Source organism: Lytechinus variegatus, chromosome 14, assembly GCF_018143015.1.
Source record: "Lytechinus variegatus isolate NC3 chromosome 14, Lvar_3.0, whole genome shotgun sequence".
Taxonomy (NCBI): Eukaryota; Metazoa; Echinodermata; class Echinoidea; order Temnopleuroida; family Toxopneustidae; genus Lytechinus; species Lytechinus variegatus.
The window spans coordinates 22,302,878-22,325,227 of record NC_054753.1 but is presented as its reverse complement, the minus strand read 5'-3'; the positions used below and the strand labels follow the sequence as shown (position 1 = coordinate 22,325,227).

The 22,350-nt window shown below is 36.9% G+C and overlaps 2 protein-coding genes across 3 annotated transcripts in view; one reads left to right on the top strand and one right to left on the bottom strand.

The window, feature by feature from the left end:
• The window catches only part of LOC121427471, a 31,962-nt gene extending 21,710 nt beyond the window's left edge, over positions 1 to 10,252 (bottom strand). The window contains exon 1 of one of the 2 annotated variants that reach the window (XM_041623873.1): positions 10,080 to 10,252. The gene's annotated coding sequence lies outside the window, so the exon portion shown is untranslated. Of the gene's footprint in view, positions 1 to 1,198; positions 1,897 to 10,079 lie in introns of those variants that run through there. The other variant, XM_041623872.1, reaches the window with a different exon arrangement.
• Positions 10,253 to 16,020: 5,768 nt separating this feature from the next.
• Positions 16,021 to 16,965, top strand: LOC121427274 (adenosine receptor A2a-like). The gene has a single exon (XM_041623611.1). The coding sequence runs from the start codon at positions 16,021 to 16,023 to the stop codon at positions 16,963 to 16,965; it is 945 nt and encodes a 314-aa protein (XP_041479545.1).
• Positions 16,966 to 22,350: the final 5,385 nt, after the last annotated feature.

Here is a 22,350-nt window from a genome sequence, read left to right as displayed (position 1 = left end):
GAGTAAGTGTGGATTGATGAAAGAAAGAACGTACAGGACATCGACAGCAATTATTGTATTGTGGGAGGTCCCTTAAAAAGCTCTTTCAAGAACAAACCATATCGATTGGGTAGTGCGTTAAGTTCACGTGGTGAAGGGGGGTAACAAACTCTGGTATATGGGACAACAAAGGGTGCATCAATGCCCCCCTTTCAGGAGTAGACTCTTGAAGACCTGTTAACGACGTTAACAACGCTTTCTCAGAAGCTTAAGAGGGGGTGAATGGGGGTTTCAGTGATTCTATAAAAAGAAAACATATAATGGGTGGCTGCTTTCTGAAGTGTCATGCCTGAAAGGACTCTTTTTCGCCTCGATGGCATTTACACCGTCCTCGCCGCACTCTCTATGAATCCGCCTTGGAAGTGTAAACTTCTCTCACGTAAAACGATTTTCACTATGTGAAATTCAACCTAAGTAAGTAAATTACTGGTATGCATTCTCCTGAAGACATTCTTCCCCGCCTCCCTTTCTAACATACCTCCCCCTTTTTCACATTAAAAAAACCCTTTTACCCTCCCCTGGGTCCAAGTTAAAACAACGCCCCATATTCTCTCCCATAGGCTGGTCAAACATAAGCAACCACTTCATGCACTTAGTAGTTATTTAGAGAACATCTTATGTTATCACAAAGGCTTGTTTTGAGCAGTATGTTGTTTTCCTCAGAAAAGAATGTACATAGGCTATACATATCAAAAATACACTGCAGCAGTATCATGGACCTACTGTAGTACACTATGGATCAAACCATCACCCTGCCGAGTCTGTACAACATTTACATCAAAATTTTAGTATATTTTAAAATGGCATCACTCTGCCGAGTCTGGACAACATTTACACCATTTTTAAAAAGTATATTTTAGTATATTTTTAAATGGCACTGTACAAACTCCACACCAGACCTGCCAAATATAGTAAGACAATACACCAGTTGGTGGACTGTACTTTTTTAGAAGAAGAAGAAGAAAAATTCCAATATCTTAAATCTTTTGAAAGTTTGAAAATTAGAGTGATATGACATGACAGATTCGACTCCTGTTAAAGTAAGATAAGTGGCGCTTTAAAAGACAGAAATGTAAATCCAAGCCCCATTTGCCTTCTTTGGGCTCATAGGTTGCCGAAAGTCAGTTTGTGAAAAGGATGAAAAATTGGTATCACTTACCGAGACAGTAAAATGTTCCTCAAGAATTATTAACTATAAATCACAAAAGTTCAAAGCAAGTGTCATCATTGTAGGTCCGTCACGCACTGTCCTCATTAATAAAACATCCATGCGCAGGAATTCCTTTGAAATCACCAAACTTCGTCAACATCAAATGGAAGCACAATGCTGGCACAATGCATTATTTTGTCTAGTGGTATTGGTAGTCATGCAAATGAAATCATAGCAATAATCGTTTTGATCTGCCCGTGAATATCAGTTGAGTTGCAAAAAGCGAGTGGAGTAATTGTACAATAATAAGATGTGATCAAAATGATCCCGAACAGAGCATGTAAACCCATGTAAACCAGTTATTGCTATCCGCCCCCCCCGCATTCGAAGTCCACTCGGGATCGGTCCCACCAACGTTATGAGCAGCAGTCCAACCGTGAAGGATACAAATACACCAGACACTTTAAGCAGTGATCGGTACCGAATAATTTTTGTTGATGTGACTGACTTGGTGTTGTGAGGAAAATCGATTTCCTAAAACACCCACACTCTAAATATTTTCGTTGACAGTTTGTTGTGTTTCCAAATTGTCCGTGTAAGCTGTTACATCCAGAAATATGTTGAACTTTTAACACGTCCTCCGCAAAAGTCATGTGTATGTACTACGTCCTCACTGCACGGGCGATTTCGGTGTTTTGTGAGAGAGGGGCAGGGAGGCGGAGAAGGGGGGGATAAGATGGTGGTCACGTTACAATGATCAAAGAGTATAACAATCGGCTTTGATTTCTCCAGTCCAGTACATAAATATGGAATGATTAGTCTGGTATGGTGTATAAATGTAATTATCATCATAATTACAAGGGGGTGGGCATATTGGGGTGGTCGCCCATCTAAATCTGCCCCCAGAATATTTTCAACATGTTTGCCTAGAATACCTTCGAGCAGCTTCCTTCCTTAAATGTATCGCATTCCGCTTGGTTAAAAATTGCTCACTTCGTGGAGTCATTCACCAAAATTACTCATGTGGACCACCAAAATAGGAAAGTAAATATGGATCTGAGATCATATGAGATACGAGGAAGGACATTATGACTTGGTCCTGTGGTTTCCAGGCTTCCCCATAAAACACGTGACGTATAGGATCATGGGTTCGAATCACGATCGTCCAATGGGAGACATTCTCATACAATAGTTTCAGCCCACTTTTTAAACACTTCTATTTTTATTCTTTGTTTAAAATGGGACAGTAAATATGGATTTGGGATCACATAAGAAATATGAAGAAAGACATTATGACTTGTACCTGTGGTTTCCGGGCTTCCCTATATAACACGTGACGTATAAAGGATCTTGGGTCGAATCACGATCGTCCTTACAAAGTAAAGTCAATCTTCTTTAATAGTTTCAGCCTACTTTAAAATAATATTTTTTTAATTTTTTTGTTGATATTTACTGCAGGATGTTTATTTAATTTCCTTTGGTGGATTTCTTTTCAATGCAGAAAATGTATCGTTTGACACTTTTGAATGTTTAAGTAAGAAATGGATATTCATTGCATAAATTGTTTTTATTATGCTGGAAGCGTTGAATATAAAGTACTATTTTTGTTATTCAATTTACAAGGCATATGATTAGAAAACATTGGATTGGATTGACTTTAATAAGAGCCAGAAAAAAAGAAGGAGATGAATTATGCCGAAGAATGTTAAGTAGAGTCGTTTCCGACACCGCGTCTCCATCCACAAATGATTGTGTCAAGTGATGTTAATATTTAATACGATAAATGATCATTATTCGTATTTACTTAGTTTGAAGTGAGTTAACATGGACTTTGAAAAAGGACGGAGAAATATTTGATTCATCTCAGTTAGGCCATTACTGTTGTTTTTAATTTTTGTTAATTACTGTTTAAAGGTCAAGTCCACCACAGAAAAATATTGATTTGAATCAATAGAGAAAAATCAGACAAGCACAATGCTGAAAATTTCATCAAAATCGGATGTAAAATAAGAAAGTTATGACATTTTTAAAGTTTCGCTTATTTTCAACAAAAAAGTTGCATGAACGAGCCAGTTACATCCAAATGAGAGAGTCGATGATGTCACTCACTCACTATTTCTTTTGTTTTTTATTGTTTGAATTATACAATATTTCAATTTTTATGAATTTGACGATTAGGACCTCATTGCCTGAAGCACAAAATGTTAAAATAGTGGAATTCCACGTGTTCAGGGAGAAATGAAACTTCATTTCACATGACAATGACGAGAAAATACAAATATTTCATATAATAAAATACAAAAGAAATAGTGAGTGAGTGATGTCATCAACTCTCTCATTTGGATGTAACTGGCTCGTTCATATAACTATTTTGTTGAAAATAAGCGAAACTTTAAAATGCCATAACTTTCTTATTTTACATCCGATTTTGATGAAATTTTCAGTGTTATGCTTGTTGAATTTTTCTCTTTTTAATTCAGTCAAGTTTTTGTTGGGGTGGACTTGTCCTTTAATTAAATGAAGCTAGATGCAGTGTGTGAACCCGGTATTAATCATTTCTTTTACATTTTCAGTAAATATATCAATAATAATACTAATAAAAAGTTGACTCAGTTATCAGAAATATAAACCATACTTATCTTTGTTCTGAGTTATTATTTCATAAATGAAAATAATGCTAATATCCAGATAACATGTATCGCAGGTATAAATAACGCAGTATCAATATATTCAATTTCATTGTGAAACTTTCAACTTGTCGTATTTCCAGAAATCAAAAGATTTAGAAGTGATTTGGTGAATTCTTCACAATTTTATCTGCAAATTTGATTGGTTTCTGTGTTGTTCATAGAACCCTATATGAGATCGAGATGCTGATATTCTTAAATATCTTTACGTGTACAAACTTTTTGAAAATTGGGGTGTATACAGATGACTACACCCATTCTTTTTGCCTTCTTCCTTCTTAATTCTTTTTGTTTTTCTGTGACCACCTCCATCTCTCCCTCTCTCTCTCTTTCTATCCCCTTGTCTTTTGCTGTCTCTCTCTTTCTCTCTCCTTCCCTTTTCCACCTCCCTCCCACCCCTGTATGCATGCCATCATCCAAAAACAGAGCACCGATTCCTTGACTAACCATGCTAACATCTTCACGAGATAATCACATTATATCTGTAAATCATTGATCTCGGCCGCCATCTTTATTATGGCACTTACACGTCAAGGTCCCCACACAATCACAAGTTAAAATTAATTATTCCTAATCCCGTTACTAAGACCATCTTTGTGAGTCAACTAATAAGTACTATAAATTATTTTATTGGCACCAAGGCAAGGGTTGACACCCGACAAAAATGAAGGATATTTGCCGCTCCCATTCAAACGACATGCCTTTTTGATGATCAGTTGATGCGCTGCGAAATAGATTTCTCATGGATGGTTTCAGAAGTTATATTAATCAATCGCATTATACTGAATATATTTGGTTTATTTTCTAACAAGGTTGAAGCAAATCAACAAGCTGAATTCACTTAACGATTAAGTTACCATGTTACCAATAGTCAAGAAAATAAGGTCACAAGAAAGCACACGAACGGGACTGGGGAGTATAAGCTAAACGATGGACGATGTGTGGTTGAAGAATTTGTGTCATATTATATTCAGTTCAAAGACAGAAAAATCATAATTAATGAACATCAAAAATGCAAATTTCAGTACTTATTGTTAGATTTTGTCCATAATAATGCATGAATTGAAGAGTTTATACTCTTTTTGAAAGGCTAACATAATCAAAACCTTGGTTGATATCCTCTAAGCATAACATGTGAAGATCGAGTTTATGTTAGAAGATGTAGAAAACGCGTATGTTACAATGCGCCAAACTTCTGATTCAGTTTTACCCCTCCTCATTTTTTAGGAGGGGGGGGGATGTCGGTTACGTATAACATGCATACCTTTAGCATTCATTATTTTGATAAATCTTTGAAATTTCGGCCTACAGGCCTATGACAAAAGTGCCTTGGTGCCAATAATTTATTAACTTAGCTTTCGTTTTCATTTCCATTGTATTTCTACTTCGATTCCTAATACCAGATTACATTCGAAGCGTATTATGGAATTCATATAGGCGATATTATTACATATAGACTTGCATAAAATACATGTGTAAAAGTGCACATGATCCGGTGACTTTATCCAGTCAGTATCCGTTAAGCCACTATTGGTTAGATGCGGAAATGTTGGGATTCGATGAATGTTGCTTCAGAAAGCAATTGAGGAACATTGGTAAGACATGGGAGTGTGCTTAAAAAGGGAGCAAACAAAAGCGATAATGACGCAACATATTTTGATAACATTCTACGCGATGCCAACAAAAGTAGGAAATGTATGTATTTACTTCATTTCATTAAAAGATAAACTAGAGAATTACAGTATATAGAAGGAGATGAAATGTATAACACTTAACATGCATAATGGAGATGTGCCGTTTGTGGAGCTTTCTACTATTTCTTAAAATTATTCGTCATGTAGATTTATTTTTGATTTTTTTATTGGCAAAATGCTTGCTATATTATATGACTTACTAAACATGTTTTGATAATCAGAATCCACAAGAAAAAAATGTTCATTTGCCAATTTAGGGGAAGTGGCTCTGTCTTTATAAGTATTCGATTGTTAAAGTTCCTCTTAAAGTGTTAGAATTTAATGTGTTGATAGCAACACTTGAAGTGTTGAAAATAATCTGTATGGCTTGCGATCGTATTGATTCTTCTTCTCCATTATGCCACAATTCTATATTCATAACAGAGAAAAAAAGGTGATCAGAAACAACAAATTCATATTTACTGAGTCCAAGAAGACAATGCTCGTGGTTAACAGACTAATACAACATCACACCGGTTTTCCTTACTAAGAATTCAACTTTAAACGAATCTAACATGACAATATTTTGTCATGAGCCAGATATCTACTTCCTAATCCAAAGATCATGTGCGAAATTTAAACTTTCACCCACTTTACGTCACGTGACATACGCGTAGCTCCAGCAACGGAAGATGCGAAGATGGGTAAAAGGTGATACGATGGGGTGTAAGTTTACCCCGATCGTGTCGAGAGAGGGGTGCAGGTCACCGGGGGATTGACCCCTTCCGAGTCAGACCAAGCTCCTTCCGAAACATGTGAAATCAATGAACTAATATTATGTATGCCTACCAAACTACTTAAATACCACCACACAATACCAACACTTATACATTCGGTGATATTTCCATTAGGTGGTTTATAGATCCAATATTTGCCTAGCAAATACACGTTTGGTACGCGTAACTCTGAGAAAGATAAGCACGGGGCTTTGATTTGCATATAAAGGTATTTATTATACATTCGCACTTATTATGCGACTTTGGCATTCCATCGCTCTGTTTAACAATAAAGGCCATTTTTTTTCTGGAAAAAAAAAATCTGTGCGTACACCACAATGCTTAAATTTTTGGTATATCGGAATCTCTACAAAGCCAGGTCACACAATGATAGTTTTTTTATTCCTGTATTCATCGAGTACTGTTGTGGGGATCTAGTCCTATTGTAATGCTAAGAATAAGTCCCAAACAAGATTATAAAGGGTGCAAATCCCGTGGCGCGGGTGAAAGATGGTGTCAGTCGTAACGAAAAACCTCCTTTGCACCGCTGAGCTGTAACATTATCGGCCAGGCATGGGCCAGTAATCGAAAAGAAAATATGAACTTCTCCCCTTTCAGAGCATAGTTTGAACTCAAATCCATAAGTCTTTCCTATAGCATACATGTTTATGAAGAGATGTATATGCCAGGGTTCGGTAAAAATGGCGCGCTCCGTAAATTTTGACACCAATGCGACAAGGAAGACACGGCGAGCGTCGTATATCACCGGGGAATCGGTGATGTAATATAGGCCTACATCAGAAGAAACTTTTAATGCAGTCGTATAAATTATCTTGAGCGATCAGACATTTAAGACGTTGAACACATGTGTATCGATTCTATAGTGTTTTAAACTTTTTGAGAACCTATAATAGATCCATGCTATAATGTTTGCAGTGATTATGTCATACAATTCCCAGCCTTGCATGCAATAATGTTCTTTTTATTATCAATTGTATAAATGCAGATATAATACAATGGACCATAAAAAGAACATTGTTAAAACGACTGGCATTAATGTTTGGGCAGAGTGTCCCTCGAAAATAAACAGAAGTGACAAGCTCGTAGATTATGCAGGGCCTATAGAAATAAAGTTTTTAACAAGTGTCACTTCATTTTTAACGACTTGAAATGTATGTGCATGTGTGCAAAGGGAGGAGGGGGGGGGGGTTATTCGTTTATTCGTCTCCAAAGAATCAACACTAATAATGAATTCATGAAAGATTTGGAATATTACCAAAACGTATCGGATGGCTTGCATAACAATGTAACAAAATGCGAATCCCTTTGTGTGGCCATTCCCAAGTAGTTTAAAGAAAAAAATCAATTTACAAAAAAATTGTAATAAAATATATATTTTCATAAGCCAATAGCAATATCAGTTATTTCTTTTGAGTAAGATAATTTCTGGCCAAAATCGTAGCCAGAAATTATCCCTTTAAGCGGTTCGTATTTAAGTCATCCCTATTTGATAACTTGAACGCATCCTTTTATTTTTCCTTTTCACTGTAATGATTAGTTAACATGTATTTTATTTTACCCCAATGCATTATGGAACATGTATACATATTTAGTGAAGAGCTGCACTACATTGTTATCTTTGAACTATTTATACTGTTTATGCTGTTTTTAAAAGAGCCTTTTTAATTGTGAAATAAAGATGAAATTGAATTGAATGGATTACGCTTGGAAATTTATTTACCGAAATTAAAAATCAACATGAAAGGGGGCGGGCATCATCCATGTCTTCCTTCTCTTATATCTTCTATACAGACGTACATTTATAATTATGTCAAAAAAAGGCGAAATAATGAAAACGAAAGTTTGAGTTTAGTTTACCTTAAGGCTCTGAGTACACTCCCACTATTTATTGGAATGTGCAGTTATTACAAAATCTGCCAGAAAGATCATATGGTCCGCTAAACATGAATTTTGATTATATTATTTGGCGAAATGACACTGGTAGACCAATAATGCATTAATGTCGAATTCATATACAGATCATGCTCTGAATCATGATCATGTTGGGGAAGTTTACCCATAACGATACTAGTGAACTTGCTTCTCTATTATGATATAGTGTAATACAGATGGAGGGAGGGGGGGGGGAGGCGCTTTGGGTTTTTGCCCGAAGGTTCCACGACCGAGTATAACAACAAGAAAAAAGAAGAAAATGGACAAAAAAAATGAATGAAAGTAGAACGATGTAATATAATTTTCTGGATACTGTGTTGAAATCTGTCATATCAAATTTTTACATTCAAATTACTAATTTTTATCTCGCTTGATTCACTCTCTAATGACTGTTTAGACATCTTCCCCTGTATCTGTATGTCATTTCCCGCCCCCTCAACGTTTGTTTTGAGTTATTATGCTACTGATTATAGGCCCATAAGTACTACACACATTAGGTGAGAAGGAGTTGAATGCTATAAAGGAAAGGGCATTTTTTCCTGAACTAAAAACGGGCAACATTCCGGAATGTTATAAAGTAATTTATGATCCATTTCTGGTATGCAAACAAAAAAATGTATGATCTATTAGGAGGAATGTCAAAATAATTCATTCTAATAAAACAACTGAATTTATTATAATCATGATTAGATATATTTGTCATTTTCGTTATAATTTTATCTCATTTGCTATTCGCAAATTTATGTTTTTTATTGTTTTGATTAATTATGATTGTTGTTATTACATATCTATTTTGCTGGTGGTATGGAAGACACAGAACAGGTGATCAATGCCATATGCATGATGTAGTGCATACCTTCACCAAACGTGAAGACAGAGGCCATGAAACCCATTAGCTACTGACATTTATCGGAATGGGGGCCCGTCCTAATCAAAGTGGAAGGGGTTGCAAAAAGCGTTAGGGAGTGTATGGGAGAGAGAAGGAGAGAGAGAGAGAGGGGAGGGGGAGAGTGTGTGTTTGTGTGTGTGAAGGAGAGAGAGAGGGGGAGGGGGGGGGGTGGTGTGAGAAGGAGAGAGACATGGGGGGGACAGAGAGGGGCGGGGTGAAAAAACTCGAACACGAAACGAGTGGAGGGGTGGTGTATAGCGGCACATATCCAAATGGAAAATCAATTTTGAACATCGAATCACTGCGGCCACGCCAGGCAGCGAGTGTAATGATGTTTTTTACATCTGTTTGTAAACAAATCGAATAAGCACTTTCGAAATCTCACATTTTGTCAAAAAGCACAACACCATCTACAACCTAAAAAGAAATATTTGGCATCAAATAGGTCTACACTTAAGAGATAAAATATAAGACTGAATTAAAAAAAAGTCTGGACCATCATTATTATTTTTTGTCATAATATACCTCCCTGATTACAATAAAAAGTCGACATCACTATTATCACCACCACCACCATCGTCATCCGAGTCATCATGCATCATCACCACCGGCATCATCTTATTAACAAAAGAATGAAGAAAATAAAATGAACCAACAGCATATATAAGAATTGAAAATGAGAATCAAGTAATAGAAGAAATAAAGATGAAGTATAATGAAGAAAAGAAGAGACGAAGAAAAAAAAGCAGGAGAAACCTAACATCAACAACAACAACAACAACAAAACATGAAGAGAGGTTATGAACCCATTGTCAACTCGTCATCAAGAACAGACGACTCGGCCTCGAACAGAAACTCTACACATAAGTTGACGAAGAAATCATACTCCATTACTGGATTAAAGTAACTTACCTCACTGTTATGCAGTTAAATCCAATAAAATACAAGCACTGACATGATATAAAATCCCATATCACCTGCACTTCCAATGCATGTACACACAAACCAAACTCATCTATTGAAATAAAACTGTGTTGTGTGTACTCTGCAGACCCGAGTCAAAAAGCAAATGCTCGCGACGGATTTTGCGCTTGATAAATACATACCAAATCTGAACTGCGGGAGCGTTAAATACGCCATAAAAACATAGGGCTTTCAAAGCTCAGTTGTCTTGCAGACCTCTTTACAAGATAACCGGCCAAGCAAGGAGAGTGCATGATTGAGCTTTAGCCGTTTTTGTGATTGAAAAAAATGTTTATTTCTTGGGAATGGGGACAGAGATAGAGGAACAATTGTAAATGGCAACTTGAATGATAAAAAAGAAAAGTGATTTTGGTAGGGCGGTGGTGTATAAAAGTGGTGTGGCGTGGACCTTTTTGCTGTGGGCCTAGGATATAGAAAGCATTGTGTAATATACAGAGAGAGAGCGAGAGAGCATAAAGGAATCGTTTTGTATCACTTTATTGTTTTTAACTTCAATTCAAATGGTATATACATTATTAAATAAGATATAACAAGTCTGGAAGACGACAGTCATTATAACTATTATGTTCCATTCATTTGAATCCCATAGCATATGTCACTAATATCTTTAAAATACAATTTACGCTTTTTTGTTTGGCATTTTTTTCAAAGTGCAGGTCGGAAAAATGTGCCCTTCTCAACGTTAAATTATTTAACTATTTTTGTCAAATCTATTATTTCCATATCCCAAATTCGTTTAATGGCTTGAAATCAAATATAAGTAAGGATAGATTTGAATGTTGAAAAAAATGGTTCTTATAACGTAAGTGATTCATGATTCATACCACCTTACCGTATCAGTTATCAGATATAATAATGATAATGATAAGATAAGAACGCCAAAAACTGAACAGACATGTAACAAAGAAATATAAAGAGGGGAGTGGTAGAGTCCATGATAAAAATATTGTTGTGCAAGGATGTCTGTTTTTCAGTTTTGGCGACAAAAGTTGGAGGATATTATATGCAGATTACGATATTCGTAGGGAGGAAATTAAAACAAATCACTAAATGGCTCTAATGGGCTCCGTAACACAAAGGTTTGCGATGGATTGCAAATATGAAAGAAGCGCACTGATTGGTCCCTGGTCAGTATTTTAAACCAAATACGCATGTAACATTGATATTGATTGGTCAGTTCATTTAGCGATTGATCGCTAATCTTTGTGTTACGGAGCCCAGGTGGTTGTTTCATAAATCTGTTAGTAAGTGAAGACCGACTTTAAGAACGACTGGTGATCCCGTCTTGTGAATGGTATATTCATTGGCTATGGTTTAGCGCGTAAGAATGGATCGTCAGTCGTTCTAAAGCTTTAAGAAACGGAACACTGGCTGGCATACATTCGACTATAACTTCATCAACCACATAAAAATGTGAGAGTAACACAAATTTCTTCTACAATATTCAAATTGAAAATTATATGACCTTGCTTTTAAGCAAATTAAAAGAAATGTACCATCGTCCAATTCGAAGGGGGAAGGGGGCAGTCTTGATGGGCAAAAATGCCCAACTTTTAACCAACCCTGGGCAAATCCACACAGCCATTGGTTAAAATCTGCCCGAATTGGGTAATGAATTTGCTCAATTGGATAATAATTACCCAGAATATATAAACATAGTTTTACCAACACACATTACCCAACACAGAGGAAAGTATGTTTCCCAACATGTTAAGCGTGGGTAGGGGGCAATTCGGGGAAGGGAGTCTATACAACTCTGATGACATTCACTATCCTACAGCAAAAAAAAGAAGTTATTGTTGTATCACTGCGCGATCACAATAATGAGATTGCCCCGCTTGTCAACAGGTTTTATTCCTTTATAAATTATAAAAGCATAATTGCGGTTACATAGTTCAAAAGGAAACTGACGTGCTCACCGTTTCTACTTGGTCTGCGTTGCGTGCAACCAGATAAAATTCCATCAAAATTGCCCAGTCACACGTGTACAACCGGATCCTAACCGATCAAAGCTAGTACGTTATTTACAATGGCATAATATCGGTCGTTTTGGATCAGTTTCGTTGGATGGACTGTACCATCAGGACGCCGATATTCACCAAAATAATTATAATCATGTTGATTACATCGCAAGATCGGATTGATATCTCATGGGAGAAAAATAATTTTGTTTCAAACAAAGAAGGTACTTCTATTGTTTCAAGCGGTTAAGAAAAGGTGTTTATCGCATTCTCGAAATGTTTTTACACATCCCTATCATCAGTTAGGTATGTATGAATGTTTGGGTCGAAAAGACATGGCCGTTCAGTTTTCATAAATTATTCGTTAGTTATACCTACTTATTTATGGACACGTACGGATGCTTCTGAAAGCACTCGAACTTCTTGTATGGAAATTATTGTTATTTTCCTGCTGCTACAGACCTTGAAAATTACAGAGACTATACCTTTTTCCGGTCTACTAAGGCCCAGACATGATGTATTTGTGATAATATCTATAATTATGTTAGTATAGAGAAGCAGAAGAGTGGTTGGTAGATGTATGTGTTCTCTGTATGACTTGAAAAACTTGGCACAGCGTTACAATGTATGCGGACTTCACATTTTAAGAGCAAGCCGTACCTCTTTGAGCATTTTAAAATCCTATGCTACTTCTCCCTTGACCTACATATTATGAACCATGTAAAATCAGGGATGGTTGTCTTTTTGTTAATACACACAATTAAGAATAAGAAAATTTTGAATAGAGATCTTGCTAACTAAGAACTTCGGTCAGCCCTTTCCAGTAGATTTCAAATGAGTTTATGAACAAGGGTGTTCACGTCATACATAGTACAACGGATGAATTGTTTTACAAAACATATCAACAACTTATTTTGGTCATTTAATATAAAAATGTGGCAAAAAGATATGCACAAAATGATAGAAAACAACTGAAACCTAGTCATTGCTTCAAGAGCTACTGATCACATGGATGCGGCAACATTGCAGAACTTCAAAAGTATAGTTTTATTCACTTATTATAATCGGTTGTCGTAACAAGATTCGAAGAAACTAACGGAATAGTAAGAGAGATAGCAACAGAGAGAGAGTGGGAGTTGACATGCTGGCGCCCTTCAAATTGTGCAAATAATTCGCACCGGGTTCTTGCCCGTGGTGTCTGCATTTTGCGTGTTTTGACAACTCTCATCTTGATCTTCTTATAAAAAACACACAATTTTTTTTATTAGTTAGTCCATGACGTGCCTCGCCTTTGATTTATTTTTAACCCGACTTCAGAAAACCCAGAAGAACACTCTCTCTCTACGTTATAATACATGTATATCACTACCCTGACCTTCTTCCAAAAATGGAATAAAATATTCATATTTTGAATGAGAGAATGAGTAAACAATCGCACCGTGCCACTGCTCCACTTGTGATTTAGTTTCCACTTTCCCCGCAATTACTTAGAAGATCGTTTTCGAACCCTGTAGGCGTAATAGAAGGGAAAACAGAATAATTGAATCATTTCCATCGCATCGACAAAACTTGCTTTCTAAAGTCCGGTATTCGCGTTATCTTGAACAACACGCAGGGTAAAAACATTGATAACTATAATTATAATGTTTGGCTAAAAATAAAACTGAAACTTCAACCGAAGCAATGATATAATCGTATGCATATTGTTTGAAAGGATGTATGCATATAACCGACAGTGCTGGGGGTAGGGGATGGGAAGGGATTGCTGAAGTACTTTACTTGGGTACCTAGCAAGACACTCCCCAGTTGCATTAAAAATATTGGATCCGTCTCACCGTCTCTCTACAATTGATTTGATCTTATAATTTTTCCAATACATTTAGCTTCACTCATTAAATCAATGTATAACATATGATTTGTATAGCGCACGCAAACAACCTGTAAGGTGCTCAAGGCGCTGCTATATTACATGATTACGATTATTCTTTTGAATTTATTTTGTTTAATAAAAAAAGAAATCAACAGATTAACGTACCGGGCTTTCCAGAATAGTCTAAACATTTTTTTTTAATGATAATCCACATTCTTCGCGGGTTCCATGACATCTGCTCCGGCAACGATTGCTCCGATGGAAAATATGCACATTAACCCAGACATCGAACCTAATCTCTAAAACTAAAAAAACTCTAAACCTAATCTTTACATTGTTCTGTAACAAAATAAAAAATCTCTATTACAATCCTAATTCTAACACTGTGTCCTTCGAGACATCATGACCAGGGGCCTGTTGCAGAAAGAGTTGCGTTTAAACGCAAGTCAAAAAATCAATCGCAAGTCCCAAATGCGCGCTGTTGATTGGTTGAAAATCAAGTTGCGCATGATTTTTAGAGTTGCGATTGATTGCAACTCTTTCTGCAACGGTCCCCAGAGCAAATTTCGCAGGAGCAAATGTCGTGTGACCCTTGACAGACCAACAGTGGATCTGTAGAGATTGGTCTTGACCGATGTCAACTCTTCCCTTGACCAGACGTACAGGTCAGGCAAGCGTGTCAAACACGTTTTCAGATCTGACACCTTCCTTGATTTTGTTTGGCTTAAAGCACAGTACCAAAGGTAAGGTAATAAAACATGATCTGTCGGATAAAATCATTTCATGAAACGCTCCTGGGAAACGCTTTCCAGCTCAGATTAAGCACACACACATACACACACCCTCACACCAACCCACACACACTCCACAAAAATACAACCGCATTATCAGATTAAGGCCGGAAAGACCAAGAATCTATTCATTCGATGTTCAGTCGCTTTCGCAGGATGAGTGAGATATGATTTATGTCAATACCACTTGCTTGGATTTAAGTAAGCGAAGATTTACCATTAAAAAAAAAATATGACGGAAGAGACACATGGTTCGGTGATGAGAAAACACTCGAGAAAGTGATGTACACGTTCAAAATTTTCGACGACCACCATCTCCAAGTATGTTAAGTCAACAGGCCTATAGATCTGACGTTCGCAAACTCTTACCACGTGACCCTACTAACACAAGGTCGTTGTTTAGATGGTCAATTATACTTGAACTTATGCATGCATGCATCCAAAGAAAATTAAGTTACGTATGTCCCGTCACGGAGAATCAACATGGAAAAATGATATGGTATACGTAGAATGAATACACATGGAGAAAAAAGTCTTACTAATACGGCAATGGCCATCCTTTGCAACAAAAGTTTCTCCAGGAGAATCTTCTGTTGCAAAGGATGCCAATGCCATATTCGTAAGTCCCAGCTAAGTCTGACAGCCATGATAGTGACCTCATCTGCTGCGCTTCCACAAAAGGATGAGGAAGATGAAATGAGCCTTCGAAAGATTCCAACGTTTGTGATACCGTCATATTTTCCTTTTACGTTAATATCTAAAATTGGTTATTGACGCTTGTTAATTCGTGGATGCTGACTGGATCAAACAATGAATTTCATTTTTGGGGTGGAGATAATTAACGAAGTTACGTCAATTGCTGCCGTGGCAAGACCCGATGGGTGACTGTAGCTTTAAAACCTTGTATTTATAGTTTTGAAACATTCTCTTTTCTAGTGTATGCAAGATCCCGATATCATCACGGAAAAGGGAGCCATCGGAATGTGAAAAAATCAATACAAACGACGACAAAAGCATTAACTCATATCTAACGGTGTTACAGCACCCCTGATTATAATGGCATAAAGAGGAGGTCGCATAACTATGAAATAAGACCAGGTGCAAAAGAATCATTAGATTTGACCCATTACGTCATCGACAGTTTGTATCATCTTAATAGTCTGCTGATTGGAGAGACTCAGTATTCTTGTAAGCTTAAATGAAACATATTGCTTGTTTCGTTTTAGTATAGAATTCCATAAATCAATATGGATAATACAACAGGAACGGACGACGATCCACCCCTCCGATATGTAACTCTTCTTGTTGTCATGATACTGACCGATATCACCATTCTTTTCGGTAACGGCCTGGCAATTTGGGCAGTCTACAAGAACCCTATCTTGCAGACGCCCACCAACTTCATCTTTGCAAGCCTAGCAGCAACTGACTTGCTCTCAGGGTTAGTGTCCATTCCACTCGAGTTGTACAACCGTCGGGTAGGCGCCAGCTGTTCCTTCCTGTTCACCACTGTCCTGTCTTTGCTCTCCTACAACCTAGGACTAATCGCTGGTCTCCACTTCATCGCTGTCACCACCGATCGTTACATAGCAGTCACCCGACCCCTTCGGTACTCTGCACTGATCACCACCCAAAGAGTTGTCACCTTTATAGGACTTTCATGGGCGACTGCTGTCGGCATCATTGGGATTCTCTTTTGTGTGTTCGCTGCCGCGTCGGTAGAAACCACATCTATAAGGTGCAGTGGACAGCACTACACGGACCACACGCAGCAAAGCATTCTGTACTTTGTGGCCGTTGTGGTTGTGTTGTTCTGCATCACTCTCCTAGCCTTGAACCTGAGAATCCTTCAGATCGCCATTCAGCAATCACGCCGCATCGCCGATGTCCAAATTCTCTTCGGACCAAGAGATGGCACGCCTGGCAAGGTCAAGGCGGTCAAGACTACGCTGGTCATCGTCGGTGTCTTCTGTATCTGTTGGTTACCTTCAAGTTTCACGCATTTCCTCGTGGTCAATTTAGATTTGCCAAAGCTGGCCTATATGATAATTCTTGACGCATCTTTCGTTATGATATCTTTCTCATCTGCAATCAATCCGTTCGTCTATTGCTTCCGAGATAGATCTTTCCGCTCTGCTTTTCTGGAAAGATTCTGGACGTTGGTGACAGTTTGCCAAGGAAAGTTAGAATAAAGAGTAATGTCATGCCGGAGGCAGATTGTTACATTATTGTAGAACGCTTTGGGACTTCTTATAAAGTAAGTATGAGCACAATAGGAAGGTAAAAGGACATTTGAGATTCATACAAATGCCTATGCATGCATTCCACACTCTTCAAAAGAATTGGTCAAAGTAATCAATTAGCTTGTGAATATGCGATTTTTTTAACGATCCGTTGTATATGTAGAAATTAAGCAAGTTTAATTACGACAGCATAACAACACCAGGAGTCGTTCATACGAATGCCGTGTAGTAGAAGCCCTTTATGAAAAATATCCGATCATCATTATAATTGAAGGCTTCTAGAATTGTCTCCCGGACTCTATGAAACCTTGCGTGGTTCTTACGATGTAATTACGCTGTTCATACGACTGCCTTACGAAGAAGTGGTTTCACATGACGTTTGAAAAATATTGGGCAAGACCATCGACCAAGCTGCGAACTTACAAACGGTCTACGAGCGGTTTGCTAATGCTGTTTTCGTATACGGCCTGCTTGAGAAGATCTTACAGAAATGTCTGGAGTAGAATTTGCGACCGAGCATTATAGCCCTTCTACGACTCACCACTTAAATCAAGAGCTAATTTTTCCTCTTGCAACTAATGCTGTAATCATGGTTGCAAACATTTAGGTACAGACATGAATTACCTGGGATTTTTAAGCCAATAAATTCTTCAGGATTTCTTCTTTACACATTTACACGCACTGACAGCATGTTGGTCCCCACACAGCTCAGATTTGCGAAGCTCCACAAAGTTCCTAAATCAATTTAAGTCGAAATTGTGATCGAAGATGTATGTAACCTTTTCCTTTTCCCTTTTTCAAATAGATATCATAGGTTTGTTGTGCTTATGCGTTTTTATAATATTGCAATAGTTTTACTTTAAACAATATAATATTGCAATAGTTGCCATAAATTCAACGTGAGAATAATATGAAATACAAGGCAAAAGCAATTTTGCGTCTCGCCCACTTATGAAAATAACCAGAAATATCATGATTTGCGAGGGCACGCAAGAGGATTATATCGAAACTTCATTGTGAAATGACTGGGATGGAATAACACTTGTCATAAGAGCCTTGCACGTAAACTTTCATGTAGACCTAAAAATGACCTTTGACCTTACCATATGACCTCCGACTGCAGCATAACATGCACGTCCCCCAAGTCCATCTACCATCCAAGTTTGGTTGAAAAGTGAGTTACGGTTGCGGAGTTAGGTGTCATAAGAGAGTCTTGCATGTAAACTTTAACGTTGACCTGAAAATGACCTTTGACCTTATCATGTGACCTCCAACTGCAGCATAACATGCAGGTCCCCCAAGTCCATCTACCATCCAAGTTTGGTTGAAAAGAAACTTACGGTTGCGGAGTTGAGAGTCTTGCATGTAAACTTTAACGTTGACCTGAAAATGACCTTTGGCTTTACCATGTGACCTCCGACTGCAGCATAACATGCAGGTCCCCCAAGTCCATCTACCATCCAAGTTTGGTTGAAAAGTGACATACGGTTGCGGAGTTGAGAGTCTTGCATGTAAACTTTAACGTTGACCTGAAAATGACCTTTGACCTTACCATATGACCTCAGACTGCAGCATAAGATGCAGATCCTCCAAGTCCATCTACCATCCAAGTTTGGTTGAAAAGCGACTTACGGTTGCGGAGTTAGGTGTCATAAGAGAGTCTTGCATGTAAACTTTAACGTTGACCTGAAAATGACCTTTGACCTTACCATGTGACCTCAGACTGCAGCATAACATGCAGGTCCCCCAAGTCCATCCACCATCCAAGTTAGGTTGAGAGGCGACTTATGGTTGTGGAGTTTCATTACAGGTTTGTGACGGACGGACGGACGGACGATGGACGACATTTGGATCCCTTTTAAGTCTCTCCTTCACTGGTGGGCGAGACAAAAATCATAACTAATCCGATAGGTATTGATGTATTTGACTTAGAGAGAAAATACGTGTATTGCAAAACAAAAGTGTGTTTTTTCCTCACTAGTATGTATGTATATCTATCATTGTAAAAATGATAAGATAGTATTTTGTTTCATGTAAATAAATAAAGAATCTGAATAAAGAATCTTGGAAAAATGGGTAATGCATCATATTGAAACTGACATCACGAAATGAATATTTCTGAGGAAAAAAAAACACATTTCTGATCGCTTATTAATTAAAAATTATTGTTGTCTTTAATCTTGTCTGGTTATATTTTAACTTGTATGATTTACATGTATATATTGCAGAATGCACATTGAAGTTTAGCAGCGGATGCATACTATATTCCGTGATGAAAGTATAAGAACATATAATTTACTGCGATGTACCTTAAACTAAGAATAAATCATACATGCTCCTTTGATGCGTGTGTGTTTTTATTTTTTTTAGAAATTTTATTTCAATCTGTTTACACCAATCATGTTTTTGTATTTTGATATCAACATGGATCTTGCAATCCATGGTGTACGAGCATTAATATCACGCATTCTTTTTTGCATTTCAAACAGTAGTTTATTTTTGTTGAAATATATTTTTTAAATTATCATTCTTAAAAAAATATGTTCTTTGACATGATTCCATGATCCTTCTGTGTCGTGAGTCAGGTTGTTTAGTAATTTTTCTTTTAGTAAATTAACGAGGTTTGTTCCTTAAACACGATCATTTTAAGTATTATTTGGAGCGTTATCTAAAAAATAATATGGCAAATATACCAATGCTACTAGTCAAAACTACGTGCTCGAAACCTGTAAAAATAAATTTGACGGGAGAACTTATTCTTTTCCAATAATTATTTGGTTTGTAACTCATTTTAAAGGTCAAGTTCACCTCAGAAAAATGTTGATTTGAATCAATAGAGAAAAAACAGACAAGCACAATGCTGAAGATTTCATCAAAATCGGATATAAAATAAGAAAGTTATGGCATTTCAAAGTTTCGCTTATTTTTAACAAAAATAGTTACATGAACGAGCCAGTTACATCCAAATGAGAAAGTCAATGATGTCACTCTCTCACTGTTTCTTTTGTTTTTATTGTTTGAATTATACAATATTTCAATTTTTACGAATTTGATGATTAGGACCCCCTTGCCTGAAGCACAAAATGTTGAAATAATGGAATTCCACGTGTTCAGGGAGGAATGAAACTTAATTTCACATGACAATGATGAGAAAATTAAAATATTTCATATTTCAAACACTAAAAAACAAAAGAAATAGTGAGTGAGTGACATCATGAACTCTCTCATTTGGATGTAACTGGCTCGTTCATGTAACTGTTTTGTGAAATGTTCAGCGAAACTTTAAAATGTCATAACTTTCTTATTTTACATCCGATTTTGATGAAATTTTCAGTATTATGCTTGTTGAATTTTTCTCTTTATATTCAAATCAAGTTTTTGTTGGGGTGGACTTGTCCTTTAAATGTCCGATATTACTGTACTTAAATTTCTTCGGATTTAATTGGATTGGATTTGATCGGTCGAGAGTAGAGTACCTATGTCACGCCATCTCTTGTTCTAAACACTACAGTGCTTGATATTGTAAATTTACATAAAATAGTCTAGGATTCCGTTTCATAAAGGACTTGCCATTTTTCTAGCTTCACCATTATGGTAACTATCATGGAAACCTTGATCACGATTGACTTTTGAGTCATGTTACCATGGTAGTTGCCATTTGGGCAAAGTCACAACAGTTATAAGTCCTTTATGAAACCACACCTCATCATAATAGTGAGTTTCAGTTTGGTTTGTTTTCATTTCAACTCAAGTCAGTTTAACAGCAAAATAAATCATTACAAAGATATACATGTAAATGAATATGCACGTATATACAGTATGACAATATGACATAGATAAATAAATACTTACAATAGACACGAAACAATATCAGTATATTAATAATGATATTTACAATGAACTAGATAATCATAATAATAACTGTAGACTTTTCATGATAAAGAATTTTGCATATAATTTCTTTTATTCATCTCTACTATTTAAATTAATGTTGATGAAAGGGAGGGATCCACTAAAAGGCAGGGCATGTCGAGTGTGGATTCCTCAAAGAATAAATTAAAAGACAGGTTTGTAGGTATAAGTATAAATGCAAGAACGAGAAAAATATCCTAAAAATGCTATTGTGAGGATGGAGTACGGAAATGATGGATGAAAGCGAAAAGAAATGTAACTGAGAAGAAAGACTGGTGCACCTGTGTGGATGAAAGAGAAAGAAAGGGGGAAAAATAAGGGTGATGGCAGATGAAATGGAAGGACAAAGAGGAAAGAAGAAAAAGAAAGAAAGAAAGAAAGAAAGAAAGAAAGGAAGAAAGAAAGAAAGAAAGAGAGAGGTTGGGTCCTGAGCGCTCAATTTGGACTAACGCTATATTGACAGCTCAGCACAGAGATCCTAGAGCCGCTCTGCATGACTATCTTCGTTTTATGTTTGGGGTTGTACTCGTGTAAAACTTGGCCTAACACCAACACCAAAAGGTCAACACTGAACTTAAAACACCTGACGGATTTCAATACTGCTCATGAAGATTGGCTCACGCCCTCTATTGTTTGAGACACTATAATGAAAGATAAAACAGAAACACAACGGACCACTAAAATGTGTGCCCCTTAAAAGAAGGACCCCTAGATCACTGGTTAGTAGGTAGTGATCTTGAATATTGCTATCACCTTTTTTATGCATAAAACTTTAAAGAATTTCGCGAAAAAACAAATAACTTCATACTTTTGACTCAGAAAATAGGATGGTTTCAATAAATACGTTTTGCACCATAGTAGAGCCTGATAGCAGCGTTAAATGGACGAACTAGGTGATATTTTTTTAATAATCGGGGATAAAAGCAAAAAATCTACCATTGCACATACATTGATCTTTTTTAAAATTCATTCTGAATTACAAGGGATTCCCAATGTTAGCAATCGAAATTGAAGAGGATATATCATCGAGGATAATGATATGCTTGAGGATGCTATTCATGGACAATAATTATTGCTTCATTAGAGGGGAAATAATGTTGGCAAGTATTGCTCACCTTTGCATAAAATAATATCAGGCTATATACAGGGGAGTCGTGCCCAGAGGCTACGACTCTCGTCTTTCAATCTGAGGGACGTAGGTTTGATTCCCAGTCATGGCGTGTTATCCTTCAGCAAGAAATATACCCACATTTTATGCTGCACTCAACCCATGAGGTGAGGTGAATGGGTACCTGGTATAAAGAAATTCCTCGAATGCTTGAGCACCTCTATGGTGGCTCGGCTACAGCTGTGGTAATAATATCATGATACCAAAATGTAAAGCGCAGTAGAATATATTTCTAAAATAGCTGCGCTATGTAA